The 21702-nt window shown below is 48.3% G+C and overlaps 1 protein-coding gene across 1 annotated transcript; it reads right to left on the bottom strand.

The window, feature by feature from the left end:
- Positions 1-7679: 7679 nt before the first annotated feature.
- LOC121860509 (zinc transporter ZIP10-like) lies at positions 7680-20891 on the bottom strand. The gene is made up of 4 exons (XM_042357670.1): positions 20827-20891; positions 19289-19384; positions 18968-19033; positions 7680-8151 (listed from the first exon to the last, which is right to left on the bottom strand). Exons 1-4 carry the CDS (start codon positions 20889-20891, stop codon positions 7680-7682), a joined length of 699 nt encoding a protein of 232 aa, XP_042213604.1.
- Positions 20892-21702: the final 811 nt, after the last annotated feature.

Genomic DNA, 21702 nt, shown 5'->3' with positions numbered 1-21702 from the left:
GTTTGGTTGGATGATAAATTGATGGGATGATTAGATGGTTGGATGATTATATAGTTGGATGGTAGTTTGGTTGGATGATTATATGGTTGGATGATAAGTGGTTCGATGATAGATTGGTTGGATAATAGATTGGTTAGGTGATTATATGGTTGGATGATACTTTGGTTGGGTGAGCATATGGTTGGATGATAGTTTGGTTGGATGATTATATGGTTGGATGATAGATTGGTTGGATGATTAGATGGCTGGATGATAGATTGGTTGGATGATTATATGGTTGGATGATACATTGGTTGGATGATAAATTGATGGGATGATTAGATGGTTGGATGATAGATTGGTTGGATGATAGAGTGGTTGGATGATAGCTTGGTTGGATGATAGTTTGGTTGGATGATTATATGGTTGGATGATAGAGTGGTGGGATGATAGCTTGGTTGGATGATAGTTTGGTTGGATGATTATATGGTTGGATGATAGATTGGTTGGATGATTATATGGTAGGATGATAGAGTGGTTGGATGATAGCTTGGTTGGATGATAGTTTGGTTGGATGATTATATGGTTGGATGATAGATTGGTTGGATGATTATATGGTTGGATGATAGAGTGGTTGGATGATAGCTTGGTTGGATGATAGTTTGGTTGGATGATTATATGGTTGGATGATAGTTTGGTTGGATGATTATATGGTTGGATGATAGTTTGGTTGGATAATTATATGGTTGGATGATAGATTGGTTGGATGATTATATGGTAGGATGATAGAGTGGCTGGATGATAGATTGGTTGGATGATTATATGGTTGAATGATAGATTGGTTGGATGATTATGTGGTTGGATGATACTTTGGTTGGATGATTATATGGTTGGATGATAGATTGGTTGGATGATTATATGGTTGGATGATAGATTGGTTGGATGATTATATGGTTGAATGATAGATTGGTTGGATGATTATATGGTTGGATGATACTTTGGTTGGATGATTATATAGTTGGATGATAGATTGGTTGGATGATTATATGGTTGGATGATAGATTGGTTGGATGATTATATGGTTGAATGATAGATTGGTTGGATGATTATATGGTAGGATGATAGATTGGTTTGGTGATTATATGGTTGGATGATAGTTTGGTTGGATGATTATATGGTTGGATGATAGTTTGGTTGGATGATTATATGGTTGGATGATAGATTGGTTGGATGATTATATGGTAAGATGATACAGTGGCTGGATGATAGATTGGTTGGATGATAGATTGGTTGGATGATTAGATGGTTGAATGACAGATTGGTCGGATGATTATATAGTTGGATGTTAGATTGGTTGGATGATTATATGGTTGGATGATAGATTGGTTGGATGATTATATGGTTGGATGATAGTTTGGTTGGATGATTATATGGTTGGATGATAGTTTGGTTGGATGATTATATGGTTGGATGATAGTTTGGTTGGATTATAATTTGATGGGATGATTAGATGGTTGGATGATAGATTGGTTGGATGATAAATTGATGGGATGATTAGATGGCTGGATAATAGATTGGTTGGATGATTATATGGCTGGATGATAGATTGGTTGGATGATTATATGGTTGGATGATAGTTTGGTTGGATGATTATATGGTAGGATGATAGAGTGGTTGGATGATAGCTTGGTTGGATGACAGATTGGTTGGATGATTATATGGTTGGATGATACTTTGGTTGGATGATTATATGGTTGGATGATAGTTTGGTTGGATGATAATTTGATGGGATGATTATATGGTTGGATGATAGATTGGTTGGATGATTATATGGTTGAATGATAGATTGGTTAGATGATTATATGGTTGGATTATAGTTTGGTTGGATGATTATATGGTTGGATGATAGTTTGGTTGGATGATTATATGGTTGGATGATAGTTTGGTTGGATGATAATTTGATGGGATGATTAGATGGTTGGATGATAGAGTGGTTGGATGATTATATGGTTGTATGATAGATTGGTTGGATGATTATATGGTAGGATGATAGAGTGGTTGGATGATAGATTGGTTGGATGATTATATGGTAGGATGATAGAGTGGTTGGATGATTATATGGTTGTATGATAGATTGGTTGGATGATTATATGGTAGGATGATAGAGTGGTTGGATGATAGATTGGTTGGATGATAGATTGGTTGGGTGATTATATGGTTGGATGATAGAGTTGTCGGATGATTATTTAATTGATTAGTATGGTGATAAGGTTGTCTCAAAAATTGTCTGGATAATTATTGTGTCCATAATCACACCGAGACTTGATCATGTGCCCCTGTGCGTGATGACGGGGATCTTTCACACTACGGTCATGAGGGGTGATGAGAGCTTACCGTATAGTCTCTAAGCAATTTTGACGTCATTTTGTCGTAAGGGAGTCAGTTTGGAGCTCATGTATTCCCAGTTACGAGGAAAATATGACTTACGATATTATGGTAATATTAGTTTTGTGAGATAAGTTTGAAACTTAATAATAATAATAGTAATAATAATAATAATAATAATAATAATAATAATAATAATAATAAGTATTGGTAATAAGATTTAATGATATTGATTTACAATAAAATTAATGTTTGACAGTATTGAAATTACATATATTGATGTTAATGTTCCTTTCAACATAAATTATAAAATAGATTACCAATAGAGTTTCACTACAATTTCTATCTACATCTTCTCTAGAAAATTCCCAAATTCACCTAGTTAACCCGGGCCACTAATGACTAACACAGAACGTAGGCACAACTACTATGTTTTAGAGGAACTAGTTAGCTGCGCGGAAGGACTCAAGGCCGAGGGGGGAATGTGGGTGGTGTATCACTACGCCAAGCTCAACCATATGAATAATTGTGTTGATGGACCGAACCCTCAGTACTGGCTAGGGGAAGGAGGGGTGTAGAACGATGAGGGTGAGTTGGGGAGAGTGGTAAGGGAAAGATGGGGAGAAGATTGATATGAGATGGTAAAGAGGAGATTTGTGAGAGTAGGAAGAGCTTGAGGGAGAGGGTAAGAGTGGTGCCGTGTAGAGGAGGTCCCCAACACCTAAGGCTACGGCCTAATTACTGTAGGTAGTTATGAAGTCACTCTACCCTGCTAAGTGCTCTTTCACCTCCTATCCCCTACCCCCTTCTCTCCCTCCCTCCCCTACTCCCCCCCCTTCTCTTCCTCCCCTTCTCTCCCTCCCTCCCCTACCTCCTTCCATCCCTTCTCTCCCTCCCCCCTCCTCCCCTTCCTTCCTACTCCCTCCCCTTCTCTTCCTCCCCTTCTCTTCCTCCCTCCCCTACCCCTTCCATCCTTCTCTCCCTCCCTCCCTCTCCCCCCTTCTCTCCCTCCTCCCCTCTCCCCCCTTCTCTCTCCTCTCTCTCCCCCTCCCCCTCCCCTCTCCCTTCTCTTCCCCCTTCTCTCCTCCCCCCTCTCCCTCCTCCCCCTCCCCCCTCTTCCTCCCTTCTCTCCCTCCCCTCCCCTACCTCCTTCCATCCCTTCTCTCCTCCTCCCCTACTCCCCCTTCTCTTCCTCCTCCCTCCCTCCCCTTCTCTTCCCTCCCTTCTCTTCCTCCCTCCCCTACCCCTTCCATCCCTTCTCTCCCTCCCTCCCCTCTCCCCCTTCTCTCCCTCCCTCCTCCCCCCCTCTCTCCCTCCTCCCCTCTCCCCTTCTCTCCTCCCTCCCTCCCCTCCCCCTTCTCTTCCCCCCTTCTCTTCCTCCTCCCTACCCCCTTCCATCCCTTCTCTCCCTCCCCCCTCCCCCTTCTCTCCTCCCTCCCCCTCTCCCCCTTCTCTTCCTCCCTCCCCTACTCCCCTCCCCTTCTCTTCCCCCTTCTCTTCCTCCCTCCCCTACCCCTTCCATCCCTTCTCTCCTCCCCCCTCCCCCCTTCTCTCCCTCCTCCCCTCTCCCCTTCTCTTCCTCCCTCCCTACTCCCCTCCCCCTTCTCTTCCCCCCTTCTCTTCCTCCCTCCCCTACCCCCTTCCATCCCTTCTCTCCCTCCTCCCCTACTCCCCCCTTCTCTCCCTCCCTCCCCTACTCCCCTTCTCTTCCTCCCTCTCCCCTCCCCTTCTCCCTTCTCTTCCTCCCCCTCTCCCTTCCTCCTCCCTCCCCTCTCCCCCTTCCTCCCTCCCTCTCCCCTCTTCCTCCCTACCCCTTCCATCCCTTCTCTCCCTCCCTCCCCTACTCCCCCTTCTCTCCCTCCCTCCCCTCTCCCCTTCTCTTCCTCCCTCCCTACTCCCTCCCCTTCTCTTCCCTTCTTCTCCCTCCCCTACCCCCTTCCTCCTTCTCCCTCCCTCCCCTACTCCTCCCCCTTCCCCCCTTCTCTTCCTCCCTCCCCTCCTTCCATCCTTCTCCCCTCCTCCCCTTCCTCCCCTTCTCTTCCCCCCTTCTCTTCCTCCCTCCCCTACCTCCTTCCATCCCTTCTCTCCCTCCCTCCCCTCCCCCCCCCTTCTCTTCCTCCCTCCCTACCTCCTTCCATCCCTTCTCCCCTCCTCCCCTCTCCCCCTTCTCTCCTCCCTCCCCTACCTTCCTTCCCCCCTCCCTCCTCCCCTCCCCCTTCTCTCCTCCCCCTCCCCCCCTTCTCTCCTCCCTCCCCTACCCCCCCCCTCCTCCCTCCTTCCCCCCTTCTCTTCCTCCCTCCCCTACCTCCTTCCATCCCCTTCTTTCCCTCGCTTTTATTATTCTTCCCCATCACCACTCTTGTTCCCTCTCTCTGCAGGCACCACACACACACTAGTGACCTCGGGCCAGTTGCCATTAACCCTATACCCAGTCTACTCTGTGATGACTTTGTTTTTGAATGGGCATTTGCTAGTATTTATCCGTCAATTGATCCACATCAATTTGGCAATATGAGGACCTCCTCTACGTCACACTGCTTAGTTAGTTTTCTTGATTTTCTGCACAAAAGCCTGGAGAAGCGTAAGACATCACTGGCCGTTGCCCTTGTTGACTTCAGAAAGGCGTTTGACCTTGTTGATCACTGTGTAACAGCACAATTTGTATTATATAAATATATACCCAATGTATATTACCCATGTATTCACCAAGTCATTCATCCATGAGTATGAATCAATTGGTGAGTTGACATTTCCTCCATGGAGCGAGCGAGGGCAGCGCCTCTCAATAACAACAACCTGACGCGTATCCTGTAGGGCGCCCGCCTGACAGATGTGCGTGAGAGAGAGACTATCATATCACCTGTTACCCAGTGAACACCTCACTTAAGTGCTCTCCCATATAAGTGCACTAAGACACTTCCCTTAGTATAGAAGAGAAGGTACAATATGCTCTCAACTGAACTCAGTACCTGTGAAACTATATTTTTCTACAATAAAATAAAACCAATGAAGTGTTTACTTTAGCCCAGTCACTTATCAAATCATAATATATATATATATATATATATATATATATATATATATATATATATATATATATATATATATAAAATATATATATTGTGTGACCAACACAACTGCACTGTTATCAACAAGGCCATTGCACTAGGACTGTCCACCAACCTGGTCTCATGGCTCACTGATTTCTTGAGTGAGCGTCGTCAGGCAGTGAGGTACCAGGGTTCTGTTTCCACATTCCAACACCTCACCTGCGGTGTTCCCCAGGGGACCAAGATGGGACCACTGTGCTTCCTAATCCTGATCAAAGACGCTCTATCGGACACTCCTCACAGGTGGAAGTACGTGGATGACTGCACTGTAGGGGTTACAGTGGACAACACCTCACCGGACTACTCATCACTACAAGGCACCCTGGACAGGCTACAGGCATGGACTATGGAGAACAAGGTCACCATCGATCACACCAAAACCGTAGTCATGCACATCAATACCGCCACCACTCCAGTGCAAGCTCCAGCAGTTACAGTGGGTGCCCATCCTCTCCAGTTAGTGCAGTCTGCCAAACTCCTGGGGTGTAACTATAGACCACAAACTGGATTGGAAGACCCATGTAAGAAACACAGTCAAGGCAGCCTCGTACCGACTCTACGACGACTCAGGTCACTTGGGGCACCCACGCCAGAGCTGAGGACTATCTACAACGTATTTATTCTCCCAAAATTAACGTATGTGTCACCAACCTGGTCGTCTTCTCTCAACTCTACCCAACAACGTCAGCTAGAGAAGGTACAGAAGAGGGCCTGCAGAATCATGCTTGGTGCAGACTACTCCGCCTACAACAACGCTCTCTCCACCCTGGAAATGCCATCCCTCAGTGACCTCCACCACCACGTACTAGCAGGGTTTGGCAGTGGACTACTGCACCATCCTCGTCATCGCCACCTACTGCACCTGCAGTCCCCCGCCCACCTCGCACAGTCCGCCACTACAACAAAATTCAGCCCATAAGAGCCCGCACTGATTGATTTAAGACTAGCACCATCCCAGCTATTGCTAAAATAATAAACAGCTCCTGATATATGTACTGTACAGCCATGTAAATGTATTTAACGTATATCATTATGTCTAAATCACATGTAAGTTTGTATATTTTCAGCCACCGGCTGCAACTCTATTAATAAACCGTTTATTATTGTTATTATTATTGTTATTGTTATTATTATTATTATTATTATTATTATTATTATTATTATTATTATTATTATTATTATTATTATTAGTAGTAGTAGTAGTAGTAGTAGTAGTAGTAGTAGTAATATTTTTATTATTATTAAACACACACACACACACGTTCCTCTTAGCTTTATACTTGTATTACCGTGATATATGTGGCTCCTCCAACTTTCTGGTAAGTGTGTGTGTTTCAGTCTTTTGTGTCCTGGAGACTATTGGTTCAAGGTCTAGTGTTATGAGAGTGTTTCCTCCAAGATGCGAGTCTCTGAATTCTTTTGTACTACAATTGTGTGTCGGAAAAAATGTCTTTTAAGTTTTGGAGGAGAAAGGACTCCTGGACGAGTATCTTGTGAGTACGCTAGAGTCGTGTCCTGAATACCTTTGACTTTTTACAATCGAGAGTAGAGTTACGATACCCTCTTGTGTTCTGAAAACTTGTAGGTATTGTACCTCTTAAGAGCAGTGTAGAGGAAGTCTTTCTCAATATGTCTTACGTTATATGAGTGTGTAATTTGCGACGAATGTTTCTGTCTCGTGGAGAAAGAGAGACGAGCTGAAAATAAAGAATGGTTTTTATATATACAGTACAGTATGTCTCATCTCATTATACACGCTGATGTTCCTTTACCTTTTCCTTCCCAATAAATACCACGAGCTACCTTACCTTACCTTACTTTACCTTACCTTACCTTACCTTACCTTACCTTGCCTTACCTTACCTTACCTTACCTTACCTTACCTTACCTTACCTTACCTTATGTGTTTTTGGCGGACGATTTACCTCCTGTTTTTATCAACCACTTTGTCGTGAATGGATTAATACATTTTCTTATTTTCAGGAAACGTTCCAGCACAGTTTTTTTCTTACCATAAGCGTAAGAGAAAACATTTTAGCCTCGGGTTTAGGCGGGGAAAACAGTTGAACATCGGGATATGAAGGGAAATATTTTTATTTGGTTTTGGTGACGTCAGCTGATTGGTGGACCTTGGCAGGACGAAATGGATATTGATGATTTGTCTGTCTGTGGTGTCATGAGTGGTCGTTGTCTAGTGGTCGTTGTCTAGTGGTCGTGGTCTGGGGGTCGAGGTCTGATGGTTGTGTTCTGGTGGTTGTGATCTGGTGGTCGTGATCTAGTGGTCGTGGTCTGGTGGTCGTGGTCAGGTTTTTCGTGATCTAGTCGTCTTAGTCTAGTGGTAGTGGTCTGGTAGTCGTGGTCTGGTGGTCGTGATCTGGTGGTTGTGGTCAAGTGGTCGTGGTGCAGTGGTCGTGGTCTGAGAATCACGGTCTGGGATCGTGGGATGGTGGTCGAGGTCTGGTGGTCGTGGTCTAGTGGTCGTGGTCTAGTGGCCGTGACCTGGTGGTTGTGATCTGGTGGTCGTGGTCTGGTGGTCCTGGTCTGTGGCCGGGATCTGGTGGTCGCGGTCTGGTGGTCCTGGTTCAGGCTTCCATCTGGTGGTCGTGATCTGTGGTCCTGAATCTGGTGGTCCTGGTCTGGTGGTCGGGATCTGTGGTCGTGGTCTGGTGGTCCTGGTCTGGTGGTCGTGGTCTGCGGTCGTGATCTGCGGTCCTGGTCTGCGGTCGCGACTAGTGGTCCCACGGTGGTCGGTCAGGTCGTGATCTGGTGCCGCCCAGGTGTGGTGTGGGTAATGGAGGCGCCCAGGTGTGGTGTGGGTAATGAAGGTGCCCAGGTGTGTGTGGGTAATGAGGTGCTGCCCAGGTGTGGTGTGTGGGTACGAGGTGCCGCCCAGGTGTGTGGTAATAATAATAATAATAATAATAATAATAATAATAAACGGTTTATTGAAAAAATTCTGCAGCCCGAAGGCTGAAAATATACATTGGACATAAATGACTTATTACATACATTGGTGGTTTAACAAAAGCCTTCATTAGAGAAAGGTAAAGGAACATACAGTGAACATACAGATTGATGTAGGTGTTGAACAGCAAACTCGTAGTGTAGTAACTCCCTCCCAGATGGTGTTAGGAGGAACTCACGTGGTGTAGTAGTTCCCTCAGATGTTGTTATGAGGGACCTGGCGTGGTGTAGTAATTCCCTCGCTGATGGTGTTATGAGGGGCCTCACGTGGTGTAGTAATTCCCTCACAGATGGTGTTATGAGGGACCTCACGTGATGTAGTAACTCCCTCACAGATGGTGTTATGAGGGGCCTCACGTGGTGTAGTAATTCCCTCACAGATGGTGTTATGAGGGACCTCACGTGGTGTAGTAACTCCCTCACAGATGGTGTTATGAGGGGCCTGACGTGGTGTAGTAATTCCCTCACATATGGTGTTATGAGGGACATGTGGTGTAGTAATTCCCTCACATATGGTGTTATGAGGGACTTGACGTGGTGTAGTAATTCCCTCACAGATGGTGTGATGAGGGACTTGACGTGGTGTAGTAATTCCCTCACATATGGTGTTATTAGGGACATGTGGTGTAGTAATTCCCTCACAGATGGTGTTATATGAGTGAGGTTTGGTCCAAGGCCTTCCTATCGTAGACGGATTAACACATCGGTGGTTGTTGTTGGGTCTCGCAGGGGCCGTTATCACTGGGTACCTGGGACCTCACTGTGTGAAGGTTAACTTGGGTACGACTGTTACTGTTGAGTTGTTCTCACTGACTTAAGCACTGTTCACCACTGTTCACCTCTGCTTAACACTGGTTCCGTTCCTTTCATAAATGAAATTGTAACTTCTGGCGAGAACTTGTTCATATTCCGGTGGGGAGGAGGGTTCAGGGGAGGGGGTTGGTATGGGCCAACTTAACAGTTGACCTGGCTGCTCCGAGAGGAGCGCCAGGTACGTCTTGACCCTTCAGTGGTCAAGGATGTGTGGGTAATGAGGTGCCGCCCAGGTGTGGTGTGGGTAATGAGGTGCCGCCCAGGTGTGTTGTGGGTAATGAGGTGCCGCCCAGGTGTGTTGTGGGTAATGAGGTGCCGCCCAGGTGTGTTGTGGGTAATGAGGTGCCGCCCAGGTGTGGTGTGGGTAATGAGGTGCCGCCCAGGTGTGGTGTGGGTACGAGGTGCCGTCCAGGTGTGTGTGGGTAATGAGGTGCCGCCCATATGTGGTGTGGGTAATGAGGTGCCGCCCAGGTGTGTGGGTAATGAGGTGCCGCCCAGGTGTGGTGTGGGTAATGAGGTGCCGCCCAGGTGTGGTAATAATAATAATAATAATAATAAACGGTTTATTGAAATTAAGCCCGGAAGGCTACATTGGACATAAATGACTTATTACATACATTGGTGGTTTAACAAAAGCCTTCATTAGAGAAAGGTAAAGGAACATACAGTGAACATACAGATTAATGTAGGTGTTGAACAGCAAACTCGTAGTGTAGTAACTCCCTCCCAGATGGTGTTAGGAGGAACTCACGTGGTGTAGTAGTTCCCTCAGATGTTGTTATGAGGGACCTGGCGTGGTGTAGTAATTCCCTCGCTGATGGTGTTATGAGGGGCCTCACGTGGTGTAGTAATTCCCTCACAGATGGTGTTATGAGGGACCTCACGTGATGTAGTAACTCCCTCACAGATGGTGTTATGAGGGGCCTCACGTGGTGTAGTAATTCCCTCACAGATGGTGTTATGAGGGACCTCACGTGGTGTAGTAACTCCCTCACAGATGGTGTTATGAGGGGCCTGACGTGGTGTAGTAATTCCCTCACATATGGTGTTATGAGGGACATGTGGTGTAGTAATTCCCTCACATATGGTGTTATGAGGGACTTGACGTGGTGTAGTAATTCCCTCACAGATGGTGTGATGAGGGACTTGACGTGGTGTAGTAATTCCCTCACATATGGTGTTATTAGGGACATGTGGTGTAGTAATTCCCTCACAGATGGTGTTATATGAGTGAGGTTTGGTCCAAGGCCTTCCTATCGTAGACGGATTAACACATCGGTGGTTGTTGTTGGGTCTCGCAGGGGCCGTTATCACTGGGTACCTGGGACCTCACTGTGTGAAGGTTAACTTGGGTACGACTGTTACTGTTGAGTTGTTCTCACTGACTTAAGCACTGTTCACCACTGTTCACCTCTGCTTAACACTGGTTCCGTTCCTTTCATAAATGAAATTGTAACTTCTGGCGAGAACTTGTTGATATTCCGGTGGGGAGGAGGGTTCAGGGGAGGGGGTTGGTATGGGCTAACTTAACAGTTGACCTGGCTGCTCCGAGAGGAGCGCCAGGTACGTCTTGACCCTTCAGTGCTCAAGGATGTGTGGGTAATGAGGTGCCGCCCAGGTGTGGTGTGGGTAATGAGGTGCCGCCCAGGTGTGTTGTGGGTAATGAGGTGCCGCCCAGGTGTGTTGTGGGTAATGAGGTGCCGCCCAGGTGTGTTGTGGGTAATGGGGTGCCGCCCAGGTGTGGTGTGGGTAATGAGGTGCCGCCCAGGTGTGGTGTGGGTAATGAGTGCCGCCCAGGTGTGGTGTGGGTAATGAGGTGCCGTCCAGGTGTGGTGTGGGTAATGAGGTGCCGCCCATGTGGTGTGGGTAATGAGGTGCCGCCCAGGTGTGGTGTGGGTGACGGGTTGCCCAGGTGTGGTGTGGGTAATGAGGTGCCGCCCAGGTGGTGTGGGTAATGAGGTGCGCCCAGGTGTGGTGTGGGTAATGAGGTGCCGCCCAGGTGTGGTATGGGTAAGGAGGTGCCGCCCAGGTGTGGTGTGGGTAATGAGGTGCCGCCAGGTGTGGGTGTGGTGTGGTGCCGCCCAGGTGTGCTGTGGGTAATGAGGTGCCGCCCAGATGTGGGTGTGGGTAATGAGGTGCCGCCCAGGTGTGGTGTGTGAGGTGCCGGGTGTGGTGTGGGTAATGAGGTGCCGCCCAGGTGTGGTGTGGGTTGAGGTGCGCCCAGGTGTGGTGTGGGTAATGAGGTGCCGCCGGGTGTGGTGTGGGTAATGAGGTGCCGCCCAGGTGTGGTGTGGTAATGAGGTGCCGCCCAGGTGTGGTGTGGGTAATGAGATGCCGCCCAGGTGTGGTGTGGGTAATGAGGTGCCGCCAGGTGTGGTGTGGGTAATGAGGTTGCCGCCCAGGTGTGGTGTGGGTAATGAGGTGCCGCCCAGGTGTGGGTAATGAGGTGCCGCCCAGGTGTGGTGTGGGTAATGAGGTGCCCCTGGTGTGGTGTGGGTAATGAGGTGCCGCCCAGGTGTGGTGTGGGTAATGAGGTGCCGCCCAGGTGTGGTGTGGGTAATGAGGTGCCGCCCAGGTGTGGTGTGGGTAATGAGGTGCCGCCCGGGTGTGGTGTGGGTAAAGAGATGCCGCCCAGGTGTGGTGTGGGCAATGAGGTGCCGCCCAGGTGTGGTGTGGGTAATGAGGTGCCGCCCAGGTGTGGTGTAGATGTGGGGTGCCCAGGTGTGGTGTCGAGTCATTTTCTTGCTTGTGGAGGTAGATTATTTAGTGTGTGTGTGGGGCCGTCCTGTTTCACGCACCCCTTCCACCCCTCTCCTTCCCACACCCCTCCCTTCCCACCCCTCCCTTCCCACCACTCCCTTCCCTCCTTCCCACCCCTCCCTTTCCCACCCTCCCTTCCACACCCTCCCCTTCCCACCCCTTTCTTTTCCACCCTCCTTCCCACACCCTCCTTCCCACCCCTCCTTCCCACACCCCTCCTTCCCACCCTCCTTCCCACCCCTCCCTTCCCACACCCCTCCCCTTCCCACACCTCCCCTTCCCACACCCTCCCCTTCCCACACCCCCTCCCTTCCCACACCCTCCTATTCCCTCCATTATCCTCCAGGGTCTTGTTGGAACACAGAAGCAGGCAGGTCGGGGAACTGAGAGAATGTGATATTATACTGGTAATGTATAGGTAGTGGCCGCCAGGAGTTGAGATAAGAAGCGAGTGAGACCAGGTGTGTGTGTGTCTGTGTGTGTGTGTGTGTGTGTGTGTGTGTGTGTGTGTGTGTGTGTGTGTGTGTGTGTGTGTCCATTTTCTTTATATACTTACATGTCTTTATTGTCTGTTTCTTTGTTTTCTTGTTTAAGCGGTTTTACCCTGATTGAAGACTCATTATGGCTGTAGTCTCTTCTAGTTCCCTATTGTCTTCATTCGTCTTTATTAATTTTTGCTTTTGTTTCCCTTTTCTGTGTTTGTTGTTATTGTTTTACCGTAGTTTTGTTATTGTATTGTTTTATTTGTTTGTATTGATGTTTTATATCTTCTTGTGTTTTATTCGTTAAGAGTTAAAATGATATGTGGATGGCTGCAGTAAGTAAGCTTATTTAACACGTTTTACACACACACACACACACACACACACACACACACACACACACACACACACACACACACACACCTCCAAGTATTTTGTTAAGCTCCTCCTCTTTCACCAAGTCCGCCCAAGGCCCTGTAACTCCTCCCACTAGGCCACGCCTCTTTCCCCACCCCATTACCTCCTCCTCTCTCCTTCCCACTTTTCCGTCTCACCTCCTCTTCATCCTTCACCTCTCTCTCACCTTTCATCCATTCATCACTACTTCTCATCACCTACTGTACCACCTCTCTCTCTCTCTCTCTCTCTCTCTCTCTTCTTCTCTCTCTTCTCCTCTCTCTCTTTGCCTCAGTCTACTCTTTTTATTGATTCCGTTCATGTTAAAGGGAACAGCCAGTTAAGCTGCCCTGGATAGTGTCTGCTGGTAATGGTGTCTGCTGGTGATGGTGAGGATAGTGTCTGCTGGTGATGGTGAGGTATCCGCTGGTGATGGTGTCTGCTGGTGATGGTGTCTCCTGGTGATGGTAAGGGATAGTGTCTGCTGGTGATGGTGAGGAATAGTGTCCGCTGGTGATGGTGTCTGCTGGGGATGGTGAGGATAGTGTCCGCTGGTAATGGTGTCTGCTGGTGATGGTGAGGATAGTGTCCGCTGGTAATGTGTCTGCTGGTAATGGTGTCTGCTGGTGGTGATGGTGAGGGATAGTGTCTGCTGGTGATGGTGAGGAATATTGTCCTCTGGTGATGGTGTCTGCTGGGGATGGTGAGGATAGTGTCCGCTGGTAATGGTGTCTGCTGGTGATGGTGAGGATAGTGTCCCTGGTAATGGTGTCTGCTGGTGATGGTGAGGGGAGTGTCTGCTGGTGATGGTGAGGAATATTGTCCGCTGGTGATGGTGTCTGCTGGTGATGGTGTCTGCTGGTGATGGTGAGGGATAGTGTCTGTTGGTGATGGTGAGGGACAGTGTCTGCTGGTGATGGTGGATAGTGTCCGCTGGTGATGGTGAGGATAGTGTCCGCTGGTGATGGTGTCTGCTGGTGATGGTGTCTGCTGGTGATGGTGAGGGATAGTGTCTGCCAGTAATGGTCTCCTGGTGATAGTGTCTGCTGGTGATGATGTCTGCTGGTGATAGTGTCTGCTGGTGATGGTGTTTGTTGATGATGGTGTCTGCTGGTGATAGTGTCTGCTGGTAATAGTGTCTGCTGGTGATGGTGTCTGCTGGTGATGGTGTCTGCTGGTGATAGTGTCTGCTGATGATGGTGTCTGCTGGTGATGGTGTCTGCTGGTGATAGTGTCTGCTGATGATAGTGTCTGTTAGTGATGGTGTCTGCTGGTGATGATCTCTGCTGGTGATAGTATCTGCTGGTGATGGTGGCTGCAGGTGATGGTGAGGGATAGTGTTTACTGGTGATGGTGTCGGCTGGTGATGGTGTCTGCTGGTGATGGTGTCGGCTGGTGATGGTGTCGGCTGGTGATGGTGTCTGCTGGTGATAATCGGGAGCCAAGTTGCTCACACTCATCCCAATGGTGGAGTGGCCGACATACAGTATTTCCAGCGAACGGAAGTTTCTTTTAGGGCATCATTGATAAGAATAAGGAACCAGAGTGGTCCCATCTTGGTGCCTTGGGGGACGCCACAGGTGAGTGACTGAAAGGTGGAGACAGCCCTTCATAAGCGTTCGGCTTGGCGTCGGTTACTATGGGAGGTCTGTATGCCATGGTGTAAGGCTTCTGAGAAACCCGAGGTTAAAAACTTTGTTGATGATTAAATTGTGGTGACTAAGTCGAATGCCTTGGTGAAGTCACTGAAGGCAACTATTACAGATGGCTAGCATTTTTCCAGATGGTGTTATATGTAGTCAAGAAAGCTGACAAGACTGAGTGGTGGAGGAAGTTTTCATATTGCCAAATTGCTGAGGATCTCTAGCGCCTACCAGAAAGTCCAGTTAAAACGAAACTTTAGCAGATTAATCTGGGCAATGGGTCGAAATACATTTGACGATTGATTGTGAGCTCGTTGACACATATGAGGTCTTCCAGTCAGCTGGGCATCTTGCTTGACTGAGAGAAGCTTTGATAATGGCGCAGAGGGGTTTAGTTAGTTCCGGGGAGAACTCCTTGTAGTTTCAGTGGTAAGTCAATGGGGGTGGCGGAGCATTTAATCCTGAGTTTGTCCAATCGTCTTGCTACTTCAAATTGTTCCACTTAGTCAGTAGGAGAGGGACTGGTATGTAAGTAAGCCGCAGGGCAGGGTGTGTCCCTGGGGGAGCGTCTGGTAAATAGTTGCAAAATGATTATTAGTTTGTTCAGCTGCGTCATCATTAGTGAATGTGGCTTAGGAAGGTCTTATTGTTTAGTCCACAGAGATCTGTTACCATACCACCATTCACCACTACCACCATCCACCATTACCACAATCCACCACACTACCACCATCAACCACTACCACTACCCACCACACTTCCACCATCCATCAACACTTCCAGCATCCACCACACTTCCACCATCCATCAACACTCCACCACCATTTACCACCATTTATCACCATCCACCACCATCCACCACCATCTACCACCATCTACCACCATCAGGGCTGGTAGTAGAGGCAGTAATACTGCCGTAATGCATCGCCTCTCTCTCTTTGTGCGTGGAAAAAAGAAAAAAAATTAGAGCAAAGTGCCATTAACGGTCAAGAAACAATTACTGTCATTAAGAAGTTAAGTAGTGGCGTTGTGGGGGAGGAGGGAGGAGAGGACGAGGGCTGAATGGTTGGGAGAGTGGTGAGTATGGTGGAGGTGGGTGATGGGGAGGAGTGGGGGACGAGCTGAATGGTGGTGGTTGGGGAGGTGGTGAGTATGGTGGAGGTGGGGTGGTGATGGGGGACGGGGCTGCGTGGTGGTGGATGGGGAAGGTAGTCAAGAGTATGGTGGGAAGGGAAGGTTAGGTAGTGGTGCTTCAGGGGTGAGGAGGGGGAATGAGAGGAAGGGGGAGTATGAGGTGGTAGTCAAGAAAGGGATGGCGGATGAGAAAAGGGAGAGGTGATGAAGAGGAGGGAGGAAGTGGAGACGGATAAGAGGTTGGAGAAGACAGGGGTGCTTATGGGGGAAGGGGTGAGGTGATGATGGGGTGGGTAGGATATAGAGAAGGTGAGAAGAGGTGGTGAGGGAAGGAGGAGAAGGAATAGGTGATATGGGAAGGAGTGAGGAGATGAGAAGGGAGGGAAGGTAGGGAATGAAGGAGATAGGGGAAGAGGAATGGCAGTGAAGTTAGGAGGGTGGTACAGGGGAAGGTAGTAGGGAGGTGAGACAGGGAGGTAGTACAGGAGGGTAGGGGAGGGTAGTACAGGGAGGTAGTACAGGGGAGGGTGTGGGAGGGTGTGCAGAGGTAACAGGGAGGGTAGTACAGGGAGGGTGGGGAGGGTAGTACAGGAGGGTAGGGGAGGGTAGTACAGGGAGGAGAGGGAGGGAGAGTAACAGGAGGGTAGTACAGGGAGGGTGGGGGTACAGGAGGGTAGGGGAGGAGGGAAGTGCAGGAGGGAAGTACAGGAGGGTAGGGGAGGGTAGTACAGGAGGGTGGGGAGAGGTAGGGAGGGTAGGGAGGGTAGTGCAGGGAGGAGGGAGTAGTACAGGAGGGTAGTACAGGGAGGGGAGTAGTACAGGAAGATGGTAGGGGTAGTACAGGGAGGGTGTGCAGTGGGGGTGGTGGGGAGGGTGTACAGGGAAGGGTAGGCAGGGGAGGTAGTACAGGGAGGGTAGTACAGGGGAGGGTAGGGAGGTAGTACAGGGGAGGGTAGGGAGGGTAGTACAGGGAGGGTAGTACAGGAGGAGTAGTACAGGAGAGGTAGTACAGGGAGGGTGGGGAGGTGGTACAGGAAGGAGTAGGGAGAGGGAGTACAGGGAGGGTAGTACAGGGAGGGTGGTACAGGAGGTGAGTACAGGGAGGTGTGCAGGGAAGATGGTACAGGGAGGGTGGTGGGAGGGTAGTACAGGGAGGGAGGGAAGTGAGGTAGTGGGAGGGTAGTACAGGAAGGTAGTACAGGGAGGGTAGTACAGGAGGAGTAGTACAGGAGGTAGTACATGTGGGGTGGGGGAAGGGAGGGTAGGGGAGGGTAGGGGGAGGGTGGTACAGGGAGGGTGGTACAGGAGGGTAGGGGAGGAGTAGTACAGGAGGGTAGGGAGGGTAGTACAGGGAGGGTAGGGGAGGGTGGGGGAGGAGTGGTGCAGGAGGGTTAGTACAGGGAGGTTAGGGAGGTAGTACGAGGGAGTAGGGAGGGTAGTACAGGGAGGGTAGGGAGGGCAGTACAGGGGAGGGAGTAGGGGAGGGTAGTACAGGGAGAGTAGGAGGTAGTACAGGAAGGGTGGGAGGGTAGTACAGGGAGGGTGGGGAGGGCAGTACAGGGAGGAGTAGGGAGGGTAGTACAGGGAGGGTAAGGGGGAGGCTGGGGAGGAGTAGGGGAGGGCAGTACGGGGAGGAGTAGGGAGGGCGTACAGGGAGGTGGGGAGGGCAGTACAGGAGGTAGTACAGGGGAGGGTAGGGGGAGGTGGGGGGAGGGTAGGGAGGGCAGTACAGGGGAGGTGAGGAGGGTAGTACAGGGGAGGGTGGGAGGGGTGCAGGGAGGTGGGGAGGGTAGTACAGGGAGGGTAAGTACAGGGAGGGGAGGCAGTACAGGGAGGGTAGTACAGGAGGGTAGTACAGGGGAGGGTGGGGAGGGGGCAGTACAGGGGAGGGTAGGGAGGGCAGTACAGGGAGGGTAGTACAGGGAGGGTGAGTAGGGGAGGTGGGGGCAGTACAGGGGAGGTAGGGGAGGGCAGTACAGGGGAGGGGTAGGGGAGGGAGTAGTACAGGAGGGGTAGGGGAGGGCAGTACAGGGAGGGTAGGGAGGGGTGCAGGGAGGTGGGCAGTACAGGGAGGGTAGGGAGGGTAGTACAGGGGGAGGGTAGGGAGGGCAGTACAGGGAGGGGTAGGAGGGCAGTACAGGATTAGGAAGGTAACTGAAGGACAAGACAGATTGGACGGAAGATGGGAGGAGGTTGTGCAGTGTTGGGGGAGGGGCAGGGCATAGGATAGGATGGTGGGAGAAGGGAGTTTGGGGAGGAAAGATGGGTTGGGGAGAGGTTACTTTTAGTGAGAAGACAGGAAGCTGAGGAAACTTATTTTGAGGGGAGGATAGTACTGAGAGAAAATCGTTGTGGAAAGGAAATATAAGCATCATACAAGGTGATTGGGGGAGAGTGATTGTTACCATGGGTGGGGGGTGTTTCCGGGAAGGGGAGGAGAGGGGTGGTGAGGCACTATAGTGAGGCCAATGATACGTACTAAGTGTTCGCAGGAAGTCTTGCAAGAAGGAGGTCAGTCCTCGATATAATAATAATAATAATAATATTAATAAATAATAATAATAATAATAATAATAATAATATTAATAATAAATAATAATAGAGTATTATTTCACTTGTTGTTGTTAAACAAGTTTCGTAAACTTTATAGTTACAATCAGTAGTTTTGATAATTCTCAGACACTTTTCTTTTTATGGATTTCTAGCGCAAATTACGAATAAGCAAGCTATTCAACATTTTATTATAAGAACATAAGAAAATAAGGAGTCTGCACAGGCCGGTTGGCCTGTGCATGGCAGCTCCTGTCGAGAGTTACTACCACTCTCTATCATCCATGAATCTATCTAGCCTCCTTTTGAAACTTTCCAGCGTTGCTTACTACAATGTTGCTAAACTTGTTCCACTCGTCCACCAACCTATTTGTGAACCAGTTCTTCCTATCTCCCTCCTAAACCTAAAACTTATCCAAATCAGTCTTTCTGGGTCTATCATGCCAAGTCATTATAAGAACTTACCTATATCCCCTTTATTGATTCCTTTCATCCACTTAAATACTTCTATCATATCTCCTCTTTCTTTAAAAGGAATGTAAGTTTAGTTTCTTTAACCTATCTTGATATGGAAGGTTTCTAAGTCCCGGAATCATTTTCGTCATGATCGGAATTGGCGGTACACTCCAAGAACCTCGAACGACTGTGGGGCCCCCAGCTTAGGTTAGGTTAGGTTAGGTTAGGTTAGGTTAGGTTTGATTCAAAACTGTTTTTCCGATGATTTTTGATGATGTGTTTGAGCCTTATTTACCTTGATTTATATAGCAAATCTCTAGATTCTGAGATGGGAGAGGGGGGGTTCTCAGAAACTATTGATCTGTGCCACAAATGAAGGTCTTGTTCATAACACATTAAAACTACCGGAAACATAGTTTCAACTTCGATTCGTTGAGTGGGCAACAAGTGAAAACTTATAAATAATAATAATAATAATAATAATAATAATAATAAAATAATAATAATAATAATAATAATAATAATAATAATAATAATAATAATAATAATAATAATAATAATAATAATAATAATAATAATAATAATTCAACAAACTGTTATCACAACGACCCCACACCTCAGGTCCTGGTGGCCTTGAGCCCTGAAGCGTCCCTGGATGGTCATCTTAAGGGCGGTGTTGACGGAGGTGGGCGGCGCTGGAGAGGGTGGTATCCTGTGAGAGGATCGGGGAGAGGAGTGAGAGAATGATAGGATGTCCTTGTAGTGGTTGACTTATCTCTTTGTCAGTCCATGCCAAGATCCGTGGTACACACACACACACACACACACACACACACACACACACACACACACACACACACACACACACACACACACACACACACACACACACACACACACACACACACACACACATTGGCAGTCACAGAAAGAGATAGAATGTGTATAACTCCAGTGGGAGGTAATCTTAAGGAGACAACCACTAGGACAGGCAGGCAGACATACACAAGGGGCAGACAGAATGAGGAGCAGATCAAAGACTGGTGCCTGCCTGGGGAAACAACTGAGCCTCTTCCCTCTTGGTTATGCATTAAGAATATGACCATTGAAACGGCAGGCACGGAGGAGGTGGTAGGGGAAGAGAGTTGGAAAAGGAAGGGAAGGGAGGTGAAGGGATGGAAGGGGGAAAGACCTTAAGGGAGAGGAAGAGAATGAGAAGGGGTGAGAAGAAGGAGTTGAGGGAAGTGAGGGAAGGAGTTGAGGGAAGTGAGGGGAAGTGGAGAAGGAAGGAGTTTAGGAGAGGAAAGGGAAGGGGAGAGGGATGGAGTTGAGGAGAGTGAGGGGAAGGAGTTGAGGAGAGTGAGGAGAAAGGCGAGGGAAGAGAGAGGTCCTCGATGGATTTTTAAACACGTGCATAAAACTAAAGAGAAGGCAACACGTCTTTCAGAAATCCAATGACCTGTAAGACGTATGTGAGGGAGAGAGGTAGAAGGAGAGGGACGGTAAGGGGGAGAGGAGACAGTAAGGAGGAAGAGGGAGAGACAGAACAGGAAGGAGGAAGAAAAAGAGAAAGAAAGTGTATTGAGAAAACGGTGATATAAAGGAAGGAGAGGAAGAGATGGGAGAAAGGAGAGGGTGAGAGGAGAAAAGGGGAGAAGAGGAGAGAGAGAGAGAGAGAGAGAGAGAGAGAGAGAGAGAGAGAGAGAGAGTAGGATAAAAGATGAAGGCTGATGTTCGAAAATAGAACAGGAAGAAAAGAAAGAAAGGAATCATAAGAGGAGGAGGAGAAGAGATGGGTGTGGATGAGGATGAGGGTGAGGGAATAGGAAAGCAGTATTCTGGACTGTAAACCCTTATACTATACCCCTTTCTCTTCCATTCTTCCTGTCCTTTCCCCCATTCTTTCCCCTTCTCAACTTCTAACCCCTCTTCTTCACCTGACTATCCTCACTTCTTCTCCTCTCCCACTCATCTATCATCCTCCTCCCACCCTCATCTATCACCACTCCTTCCCTTCCCATCTCCTGCCGACAAGTTACGCCCAAACTTATAACGTGATTAATAAGTCAGTATCTTGCCCGGTCCACACACACACCAGAGGACCCGTGTTCTGATGGTCCTCTGCTCGTCTTCAGTGTTCGTCCGTCAGTTTACCAATCCTGACAGAGGATTTTAGGCCTGGCTGTGTCAGTCCGCTCTCCTACGAATCCATCCGTCATTTTATAAAGACCTGACGGACGACTTCTTGTGAAACTCTCTCTCGGGGTGTACAGTTAAGGCGTCGCGTCGTGCATCTCATAGTATAAATATCATTGATGTGTTTTGCTGCCAGGTAAACACTTTCTGCTGTGGGTACAACGTTTGGTGATACCTATTGCTTACAAGCCATTGTTTACACTTGTTGTTTCTGTAAGACATCAGTAGGTGATGTGTGTTACGTGTTTTATCTTAAAGGTCGTGGAGTACAGTAGATGGGATACCTTACTTTGATTGTATTTTTTTTACGTATTATTTAAAGAGCAGATACAGATACAGGTAGCGAGCCTATGATTAAAACATTACAGGCAAAGATACAAGAACCGGTACAGATACAGTACCTGGCACCAATACTTTATTAAATAGAAAACGGAAGACTTCAGGTGCAAATACAAAGTATTTTTAATGTTCAGTTGTAAGGAAGTTTTACCTTTAAAATATATTTCCCTGCAGCATTGTTCCGGTTTCCTTTTAAGTTTCAGTATACAGTAGGTCCGCCATAGTGTGTCCAGACGGCTTAATAGCCCCACAGTGGACGTCTTCTAAATGGGACAGTTCCTTGAAAGGCCTTACCCTTCGGAAGTCTGACATGTTCCTTGAAGTAGCCTTTTGAAGTTCCTTGAGAGGAGAAATAATGACCCTATTTTCTCCAACCCTCTCTTTATATGGAGCAGCGAAGGAGGTGTGTGTGTGTGTGTGTGTGTGTGTGTGTGTGTGTGTGTGTGTGTGACATCCCAATAACTCATATCATTGTATCATAGATGGATGATCGTC

This window comes from Homarus americanus, unplaced genomic scaffold (assembly GCF_018991925.1).
Source record: "Homarus americanus isolate GMGI-L3 unplaced genomic scaffold, GMGI_Hamer_2.0 scaffold41330, whole genome shotgun sequence".
NCBI lineage: Eukaryota > Metazoa > Arthropoda > Malacostraca > Decapoda > Nephropidae > Homarus > Homarus americanus.
Note: the sequence above shows the minus strand (reverse complement) of the source record. Positions and strands in the feature narration are given on the sequence as shown.

What these genes read in the sequence shown, in the direction of transcription:
- LOC121860509 (XM_042357670.1), bottom strand. Translation starts at nt 20,891, where the DNA reads ATGACGGATGGATTCGTAGGAGAGCGGACTGACACAGCCAGGCCTAAA. An exon ending in CAAGGCCACCAGGACCTGAG is followed by an intron (nt 19,034 to 19,288) that starts GTGTGGGGTCGT and finishes TTTGTGGCACAG; the next exon opens with ATCAATAGTTTCTGAGAACC. An exon ending in GATTTGCTATATAAATCAAG is followed by an intron (nt 8,152 to 18,967) that starts GTAAATAAGGCT and finishes CACGACCACCAG; the next exon opens with ACCAGGACCACCAGACCACG.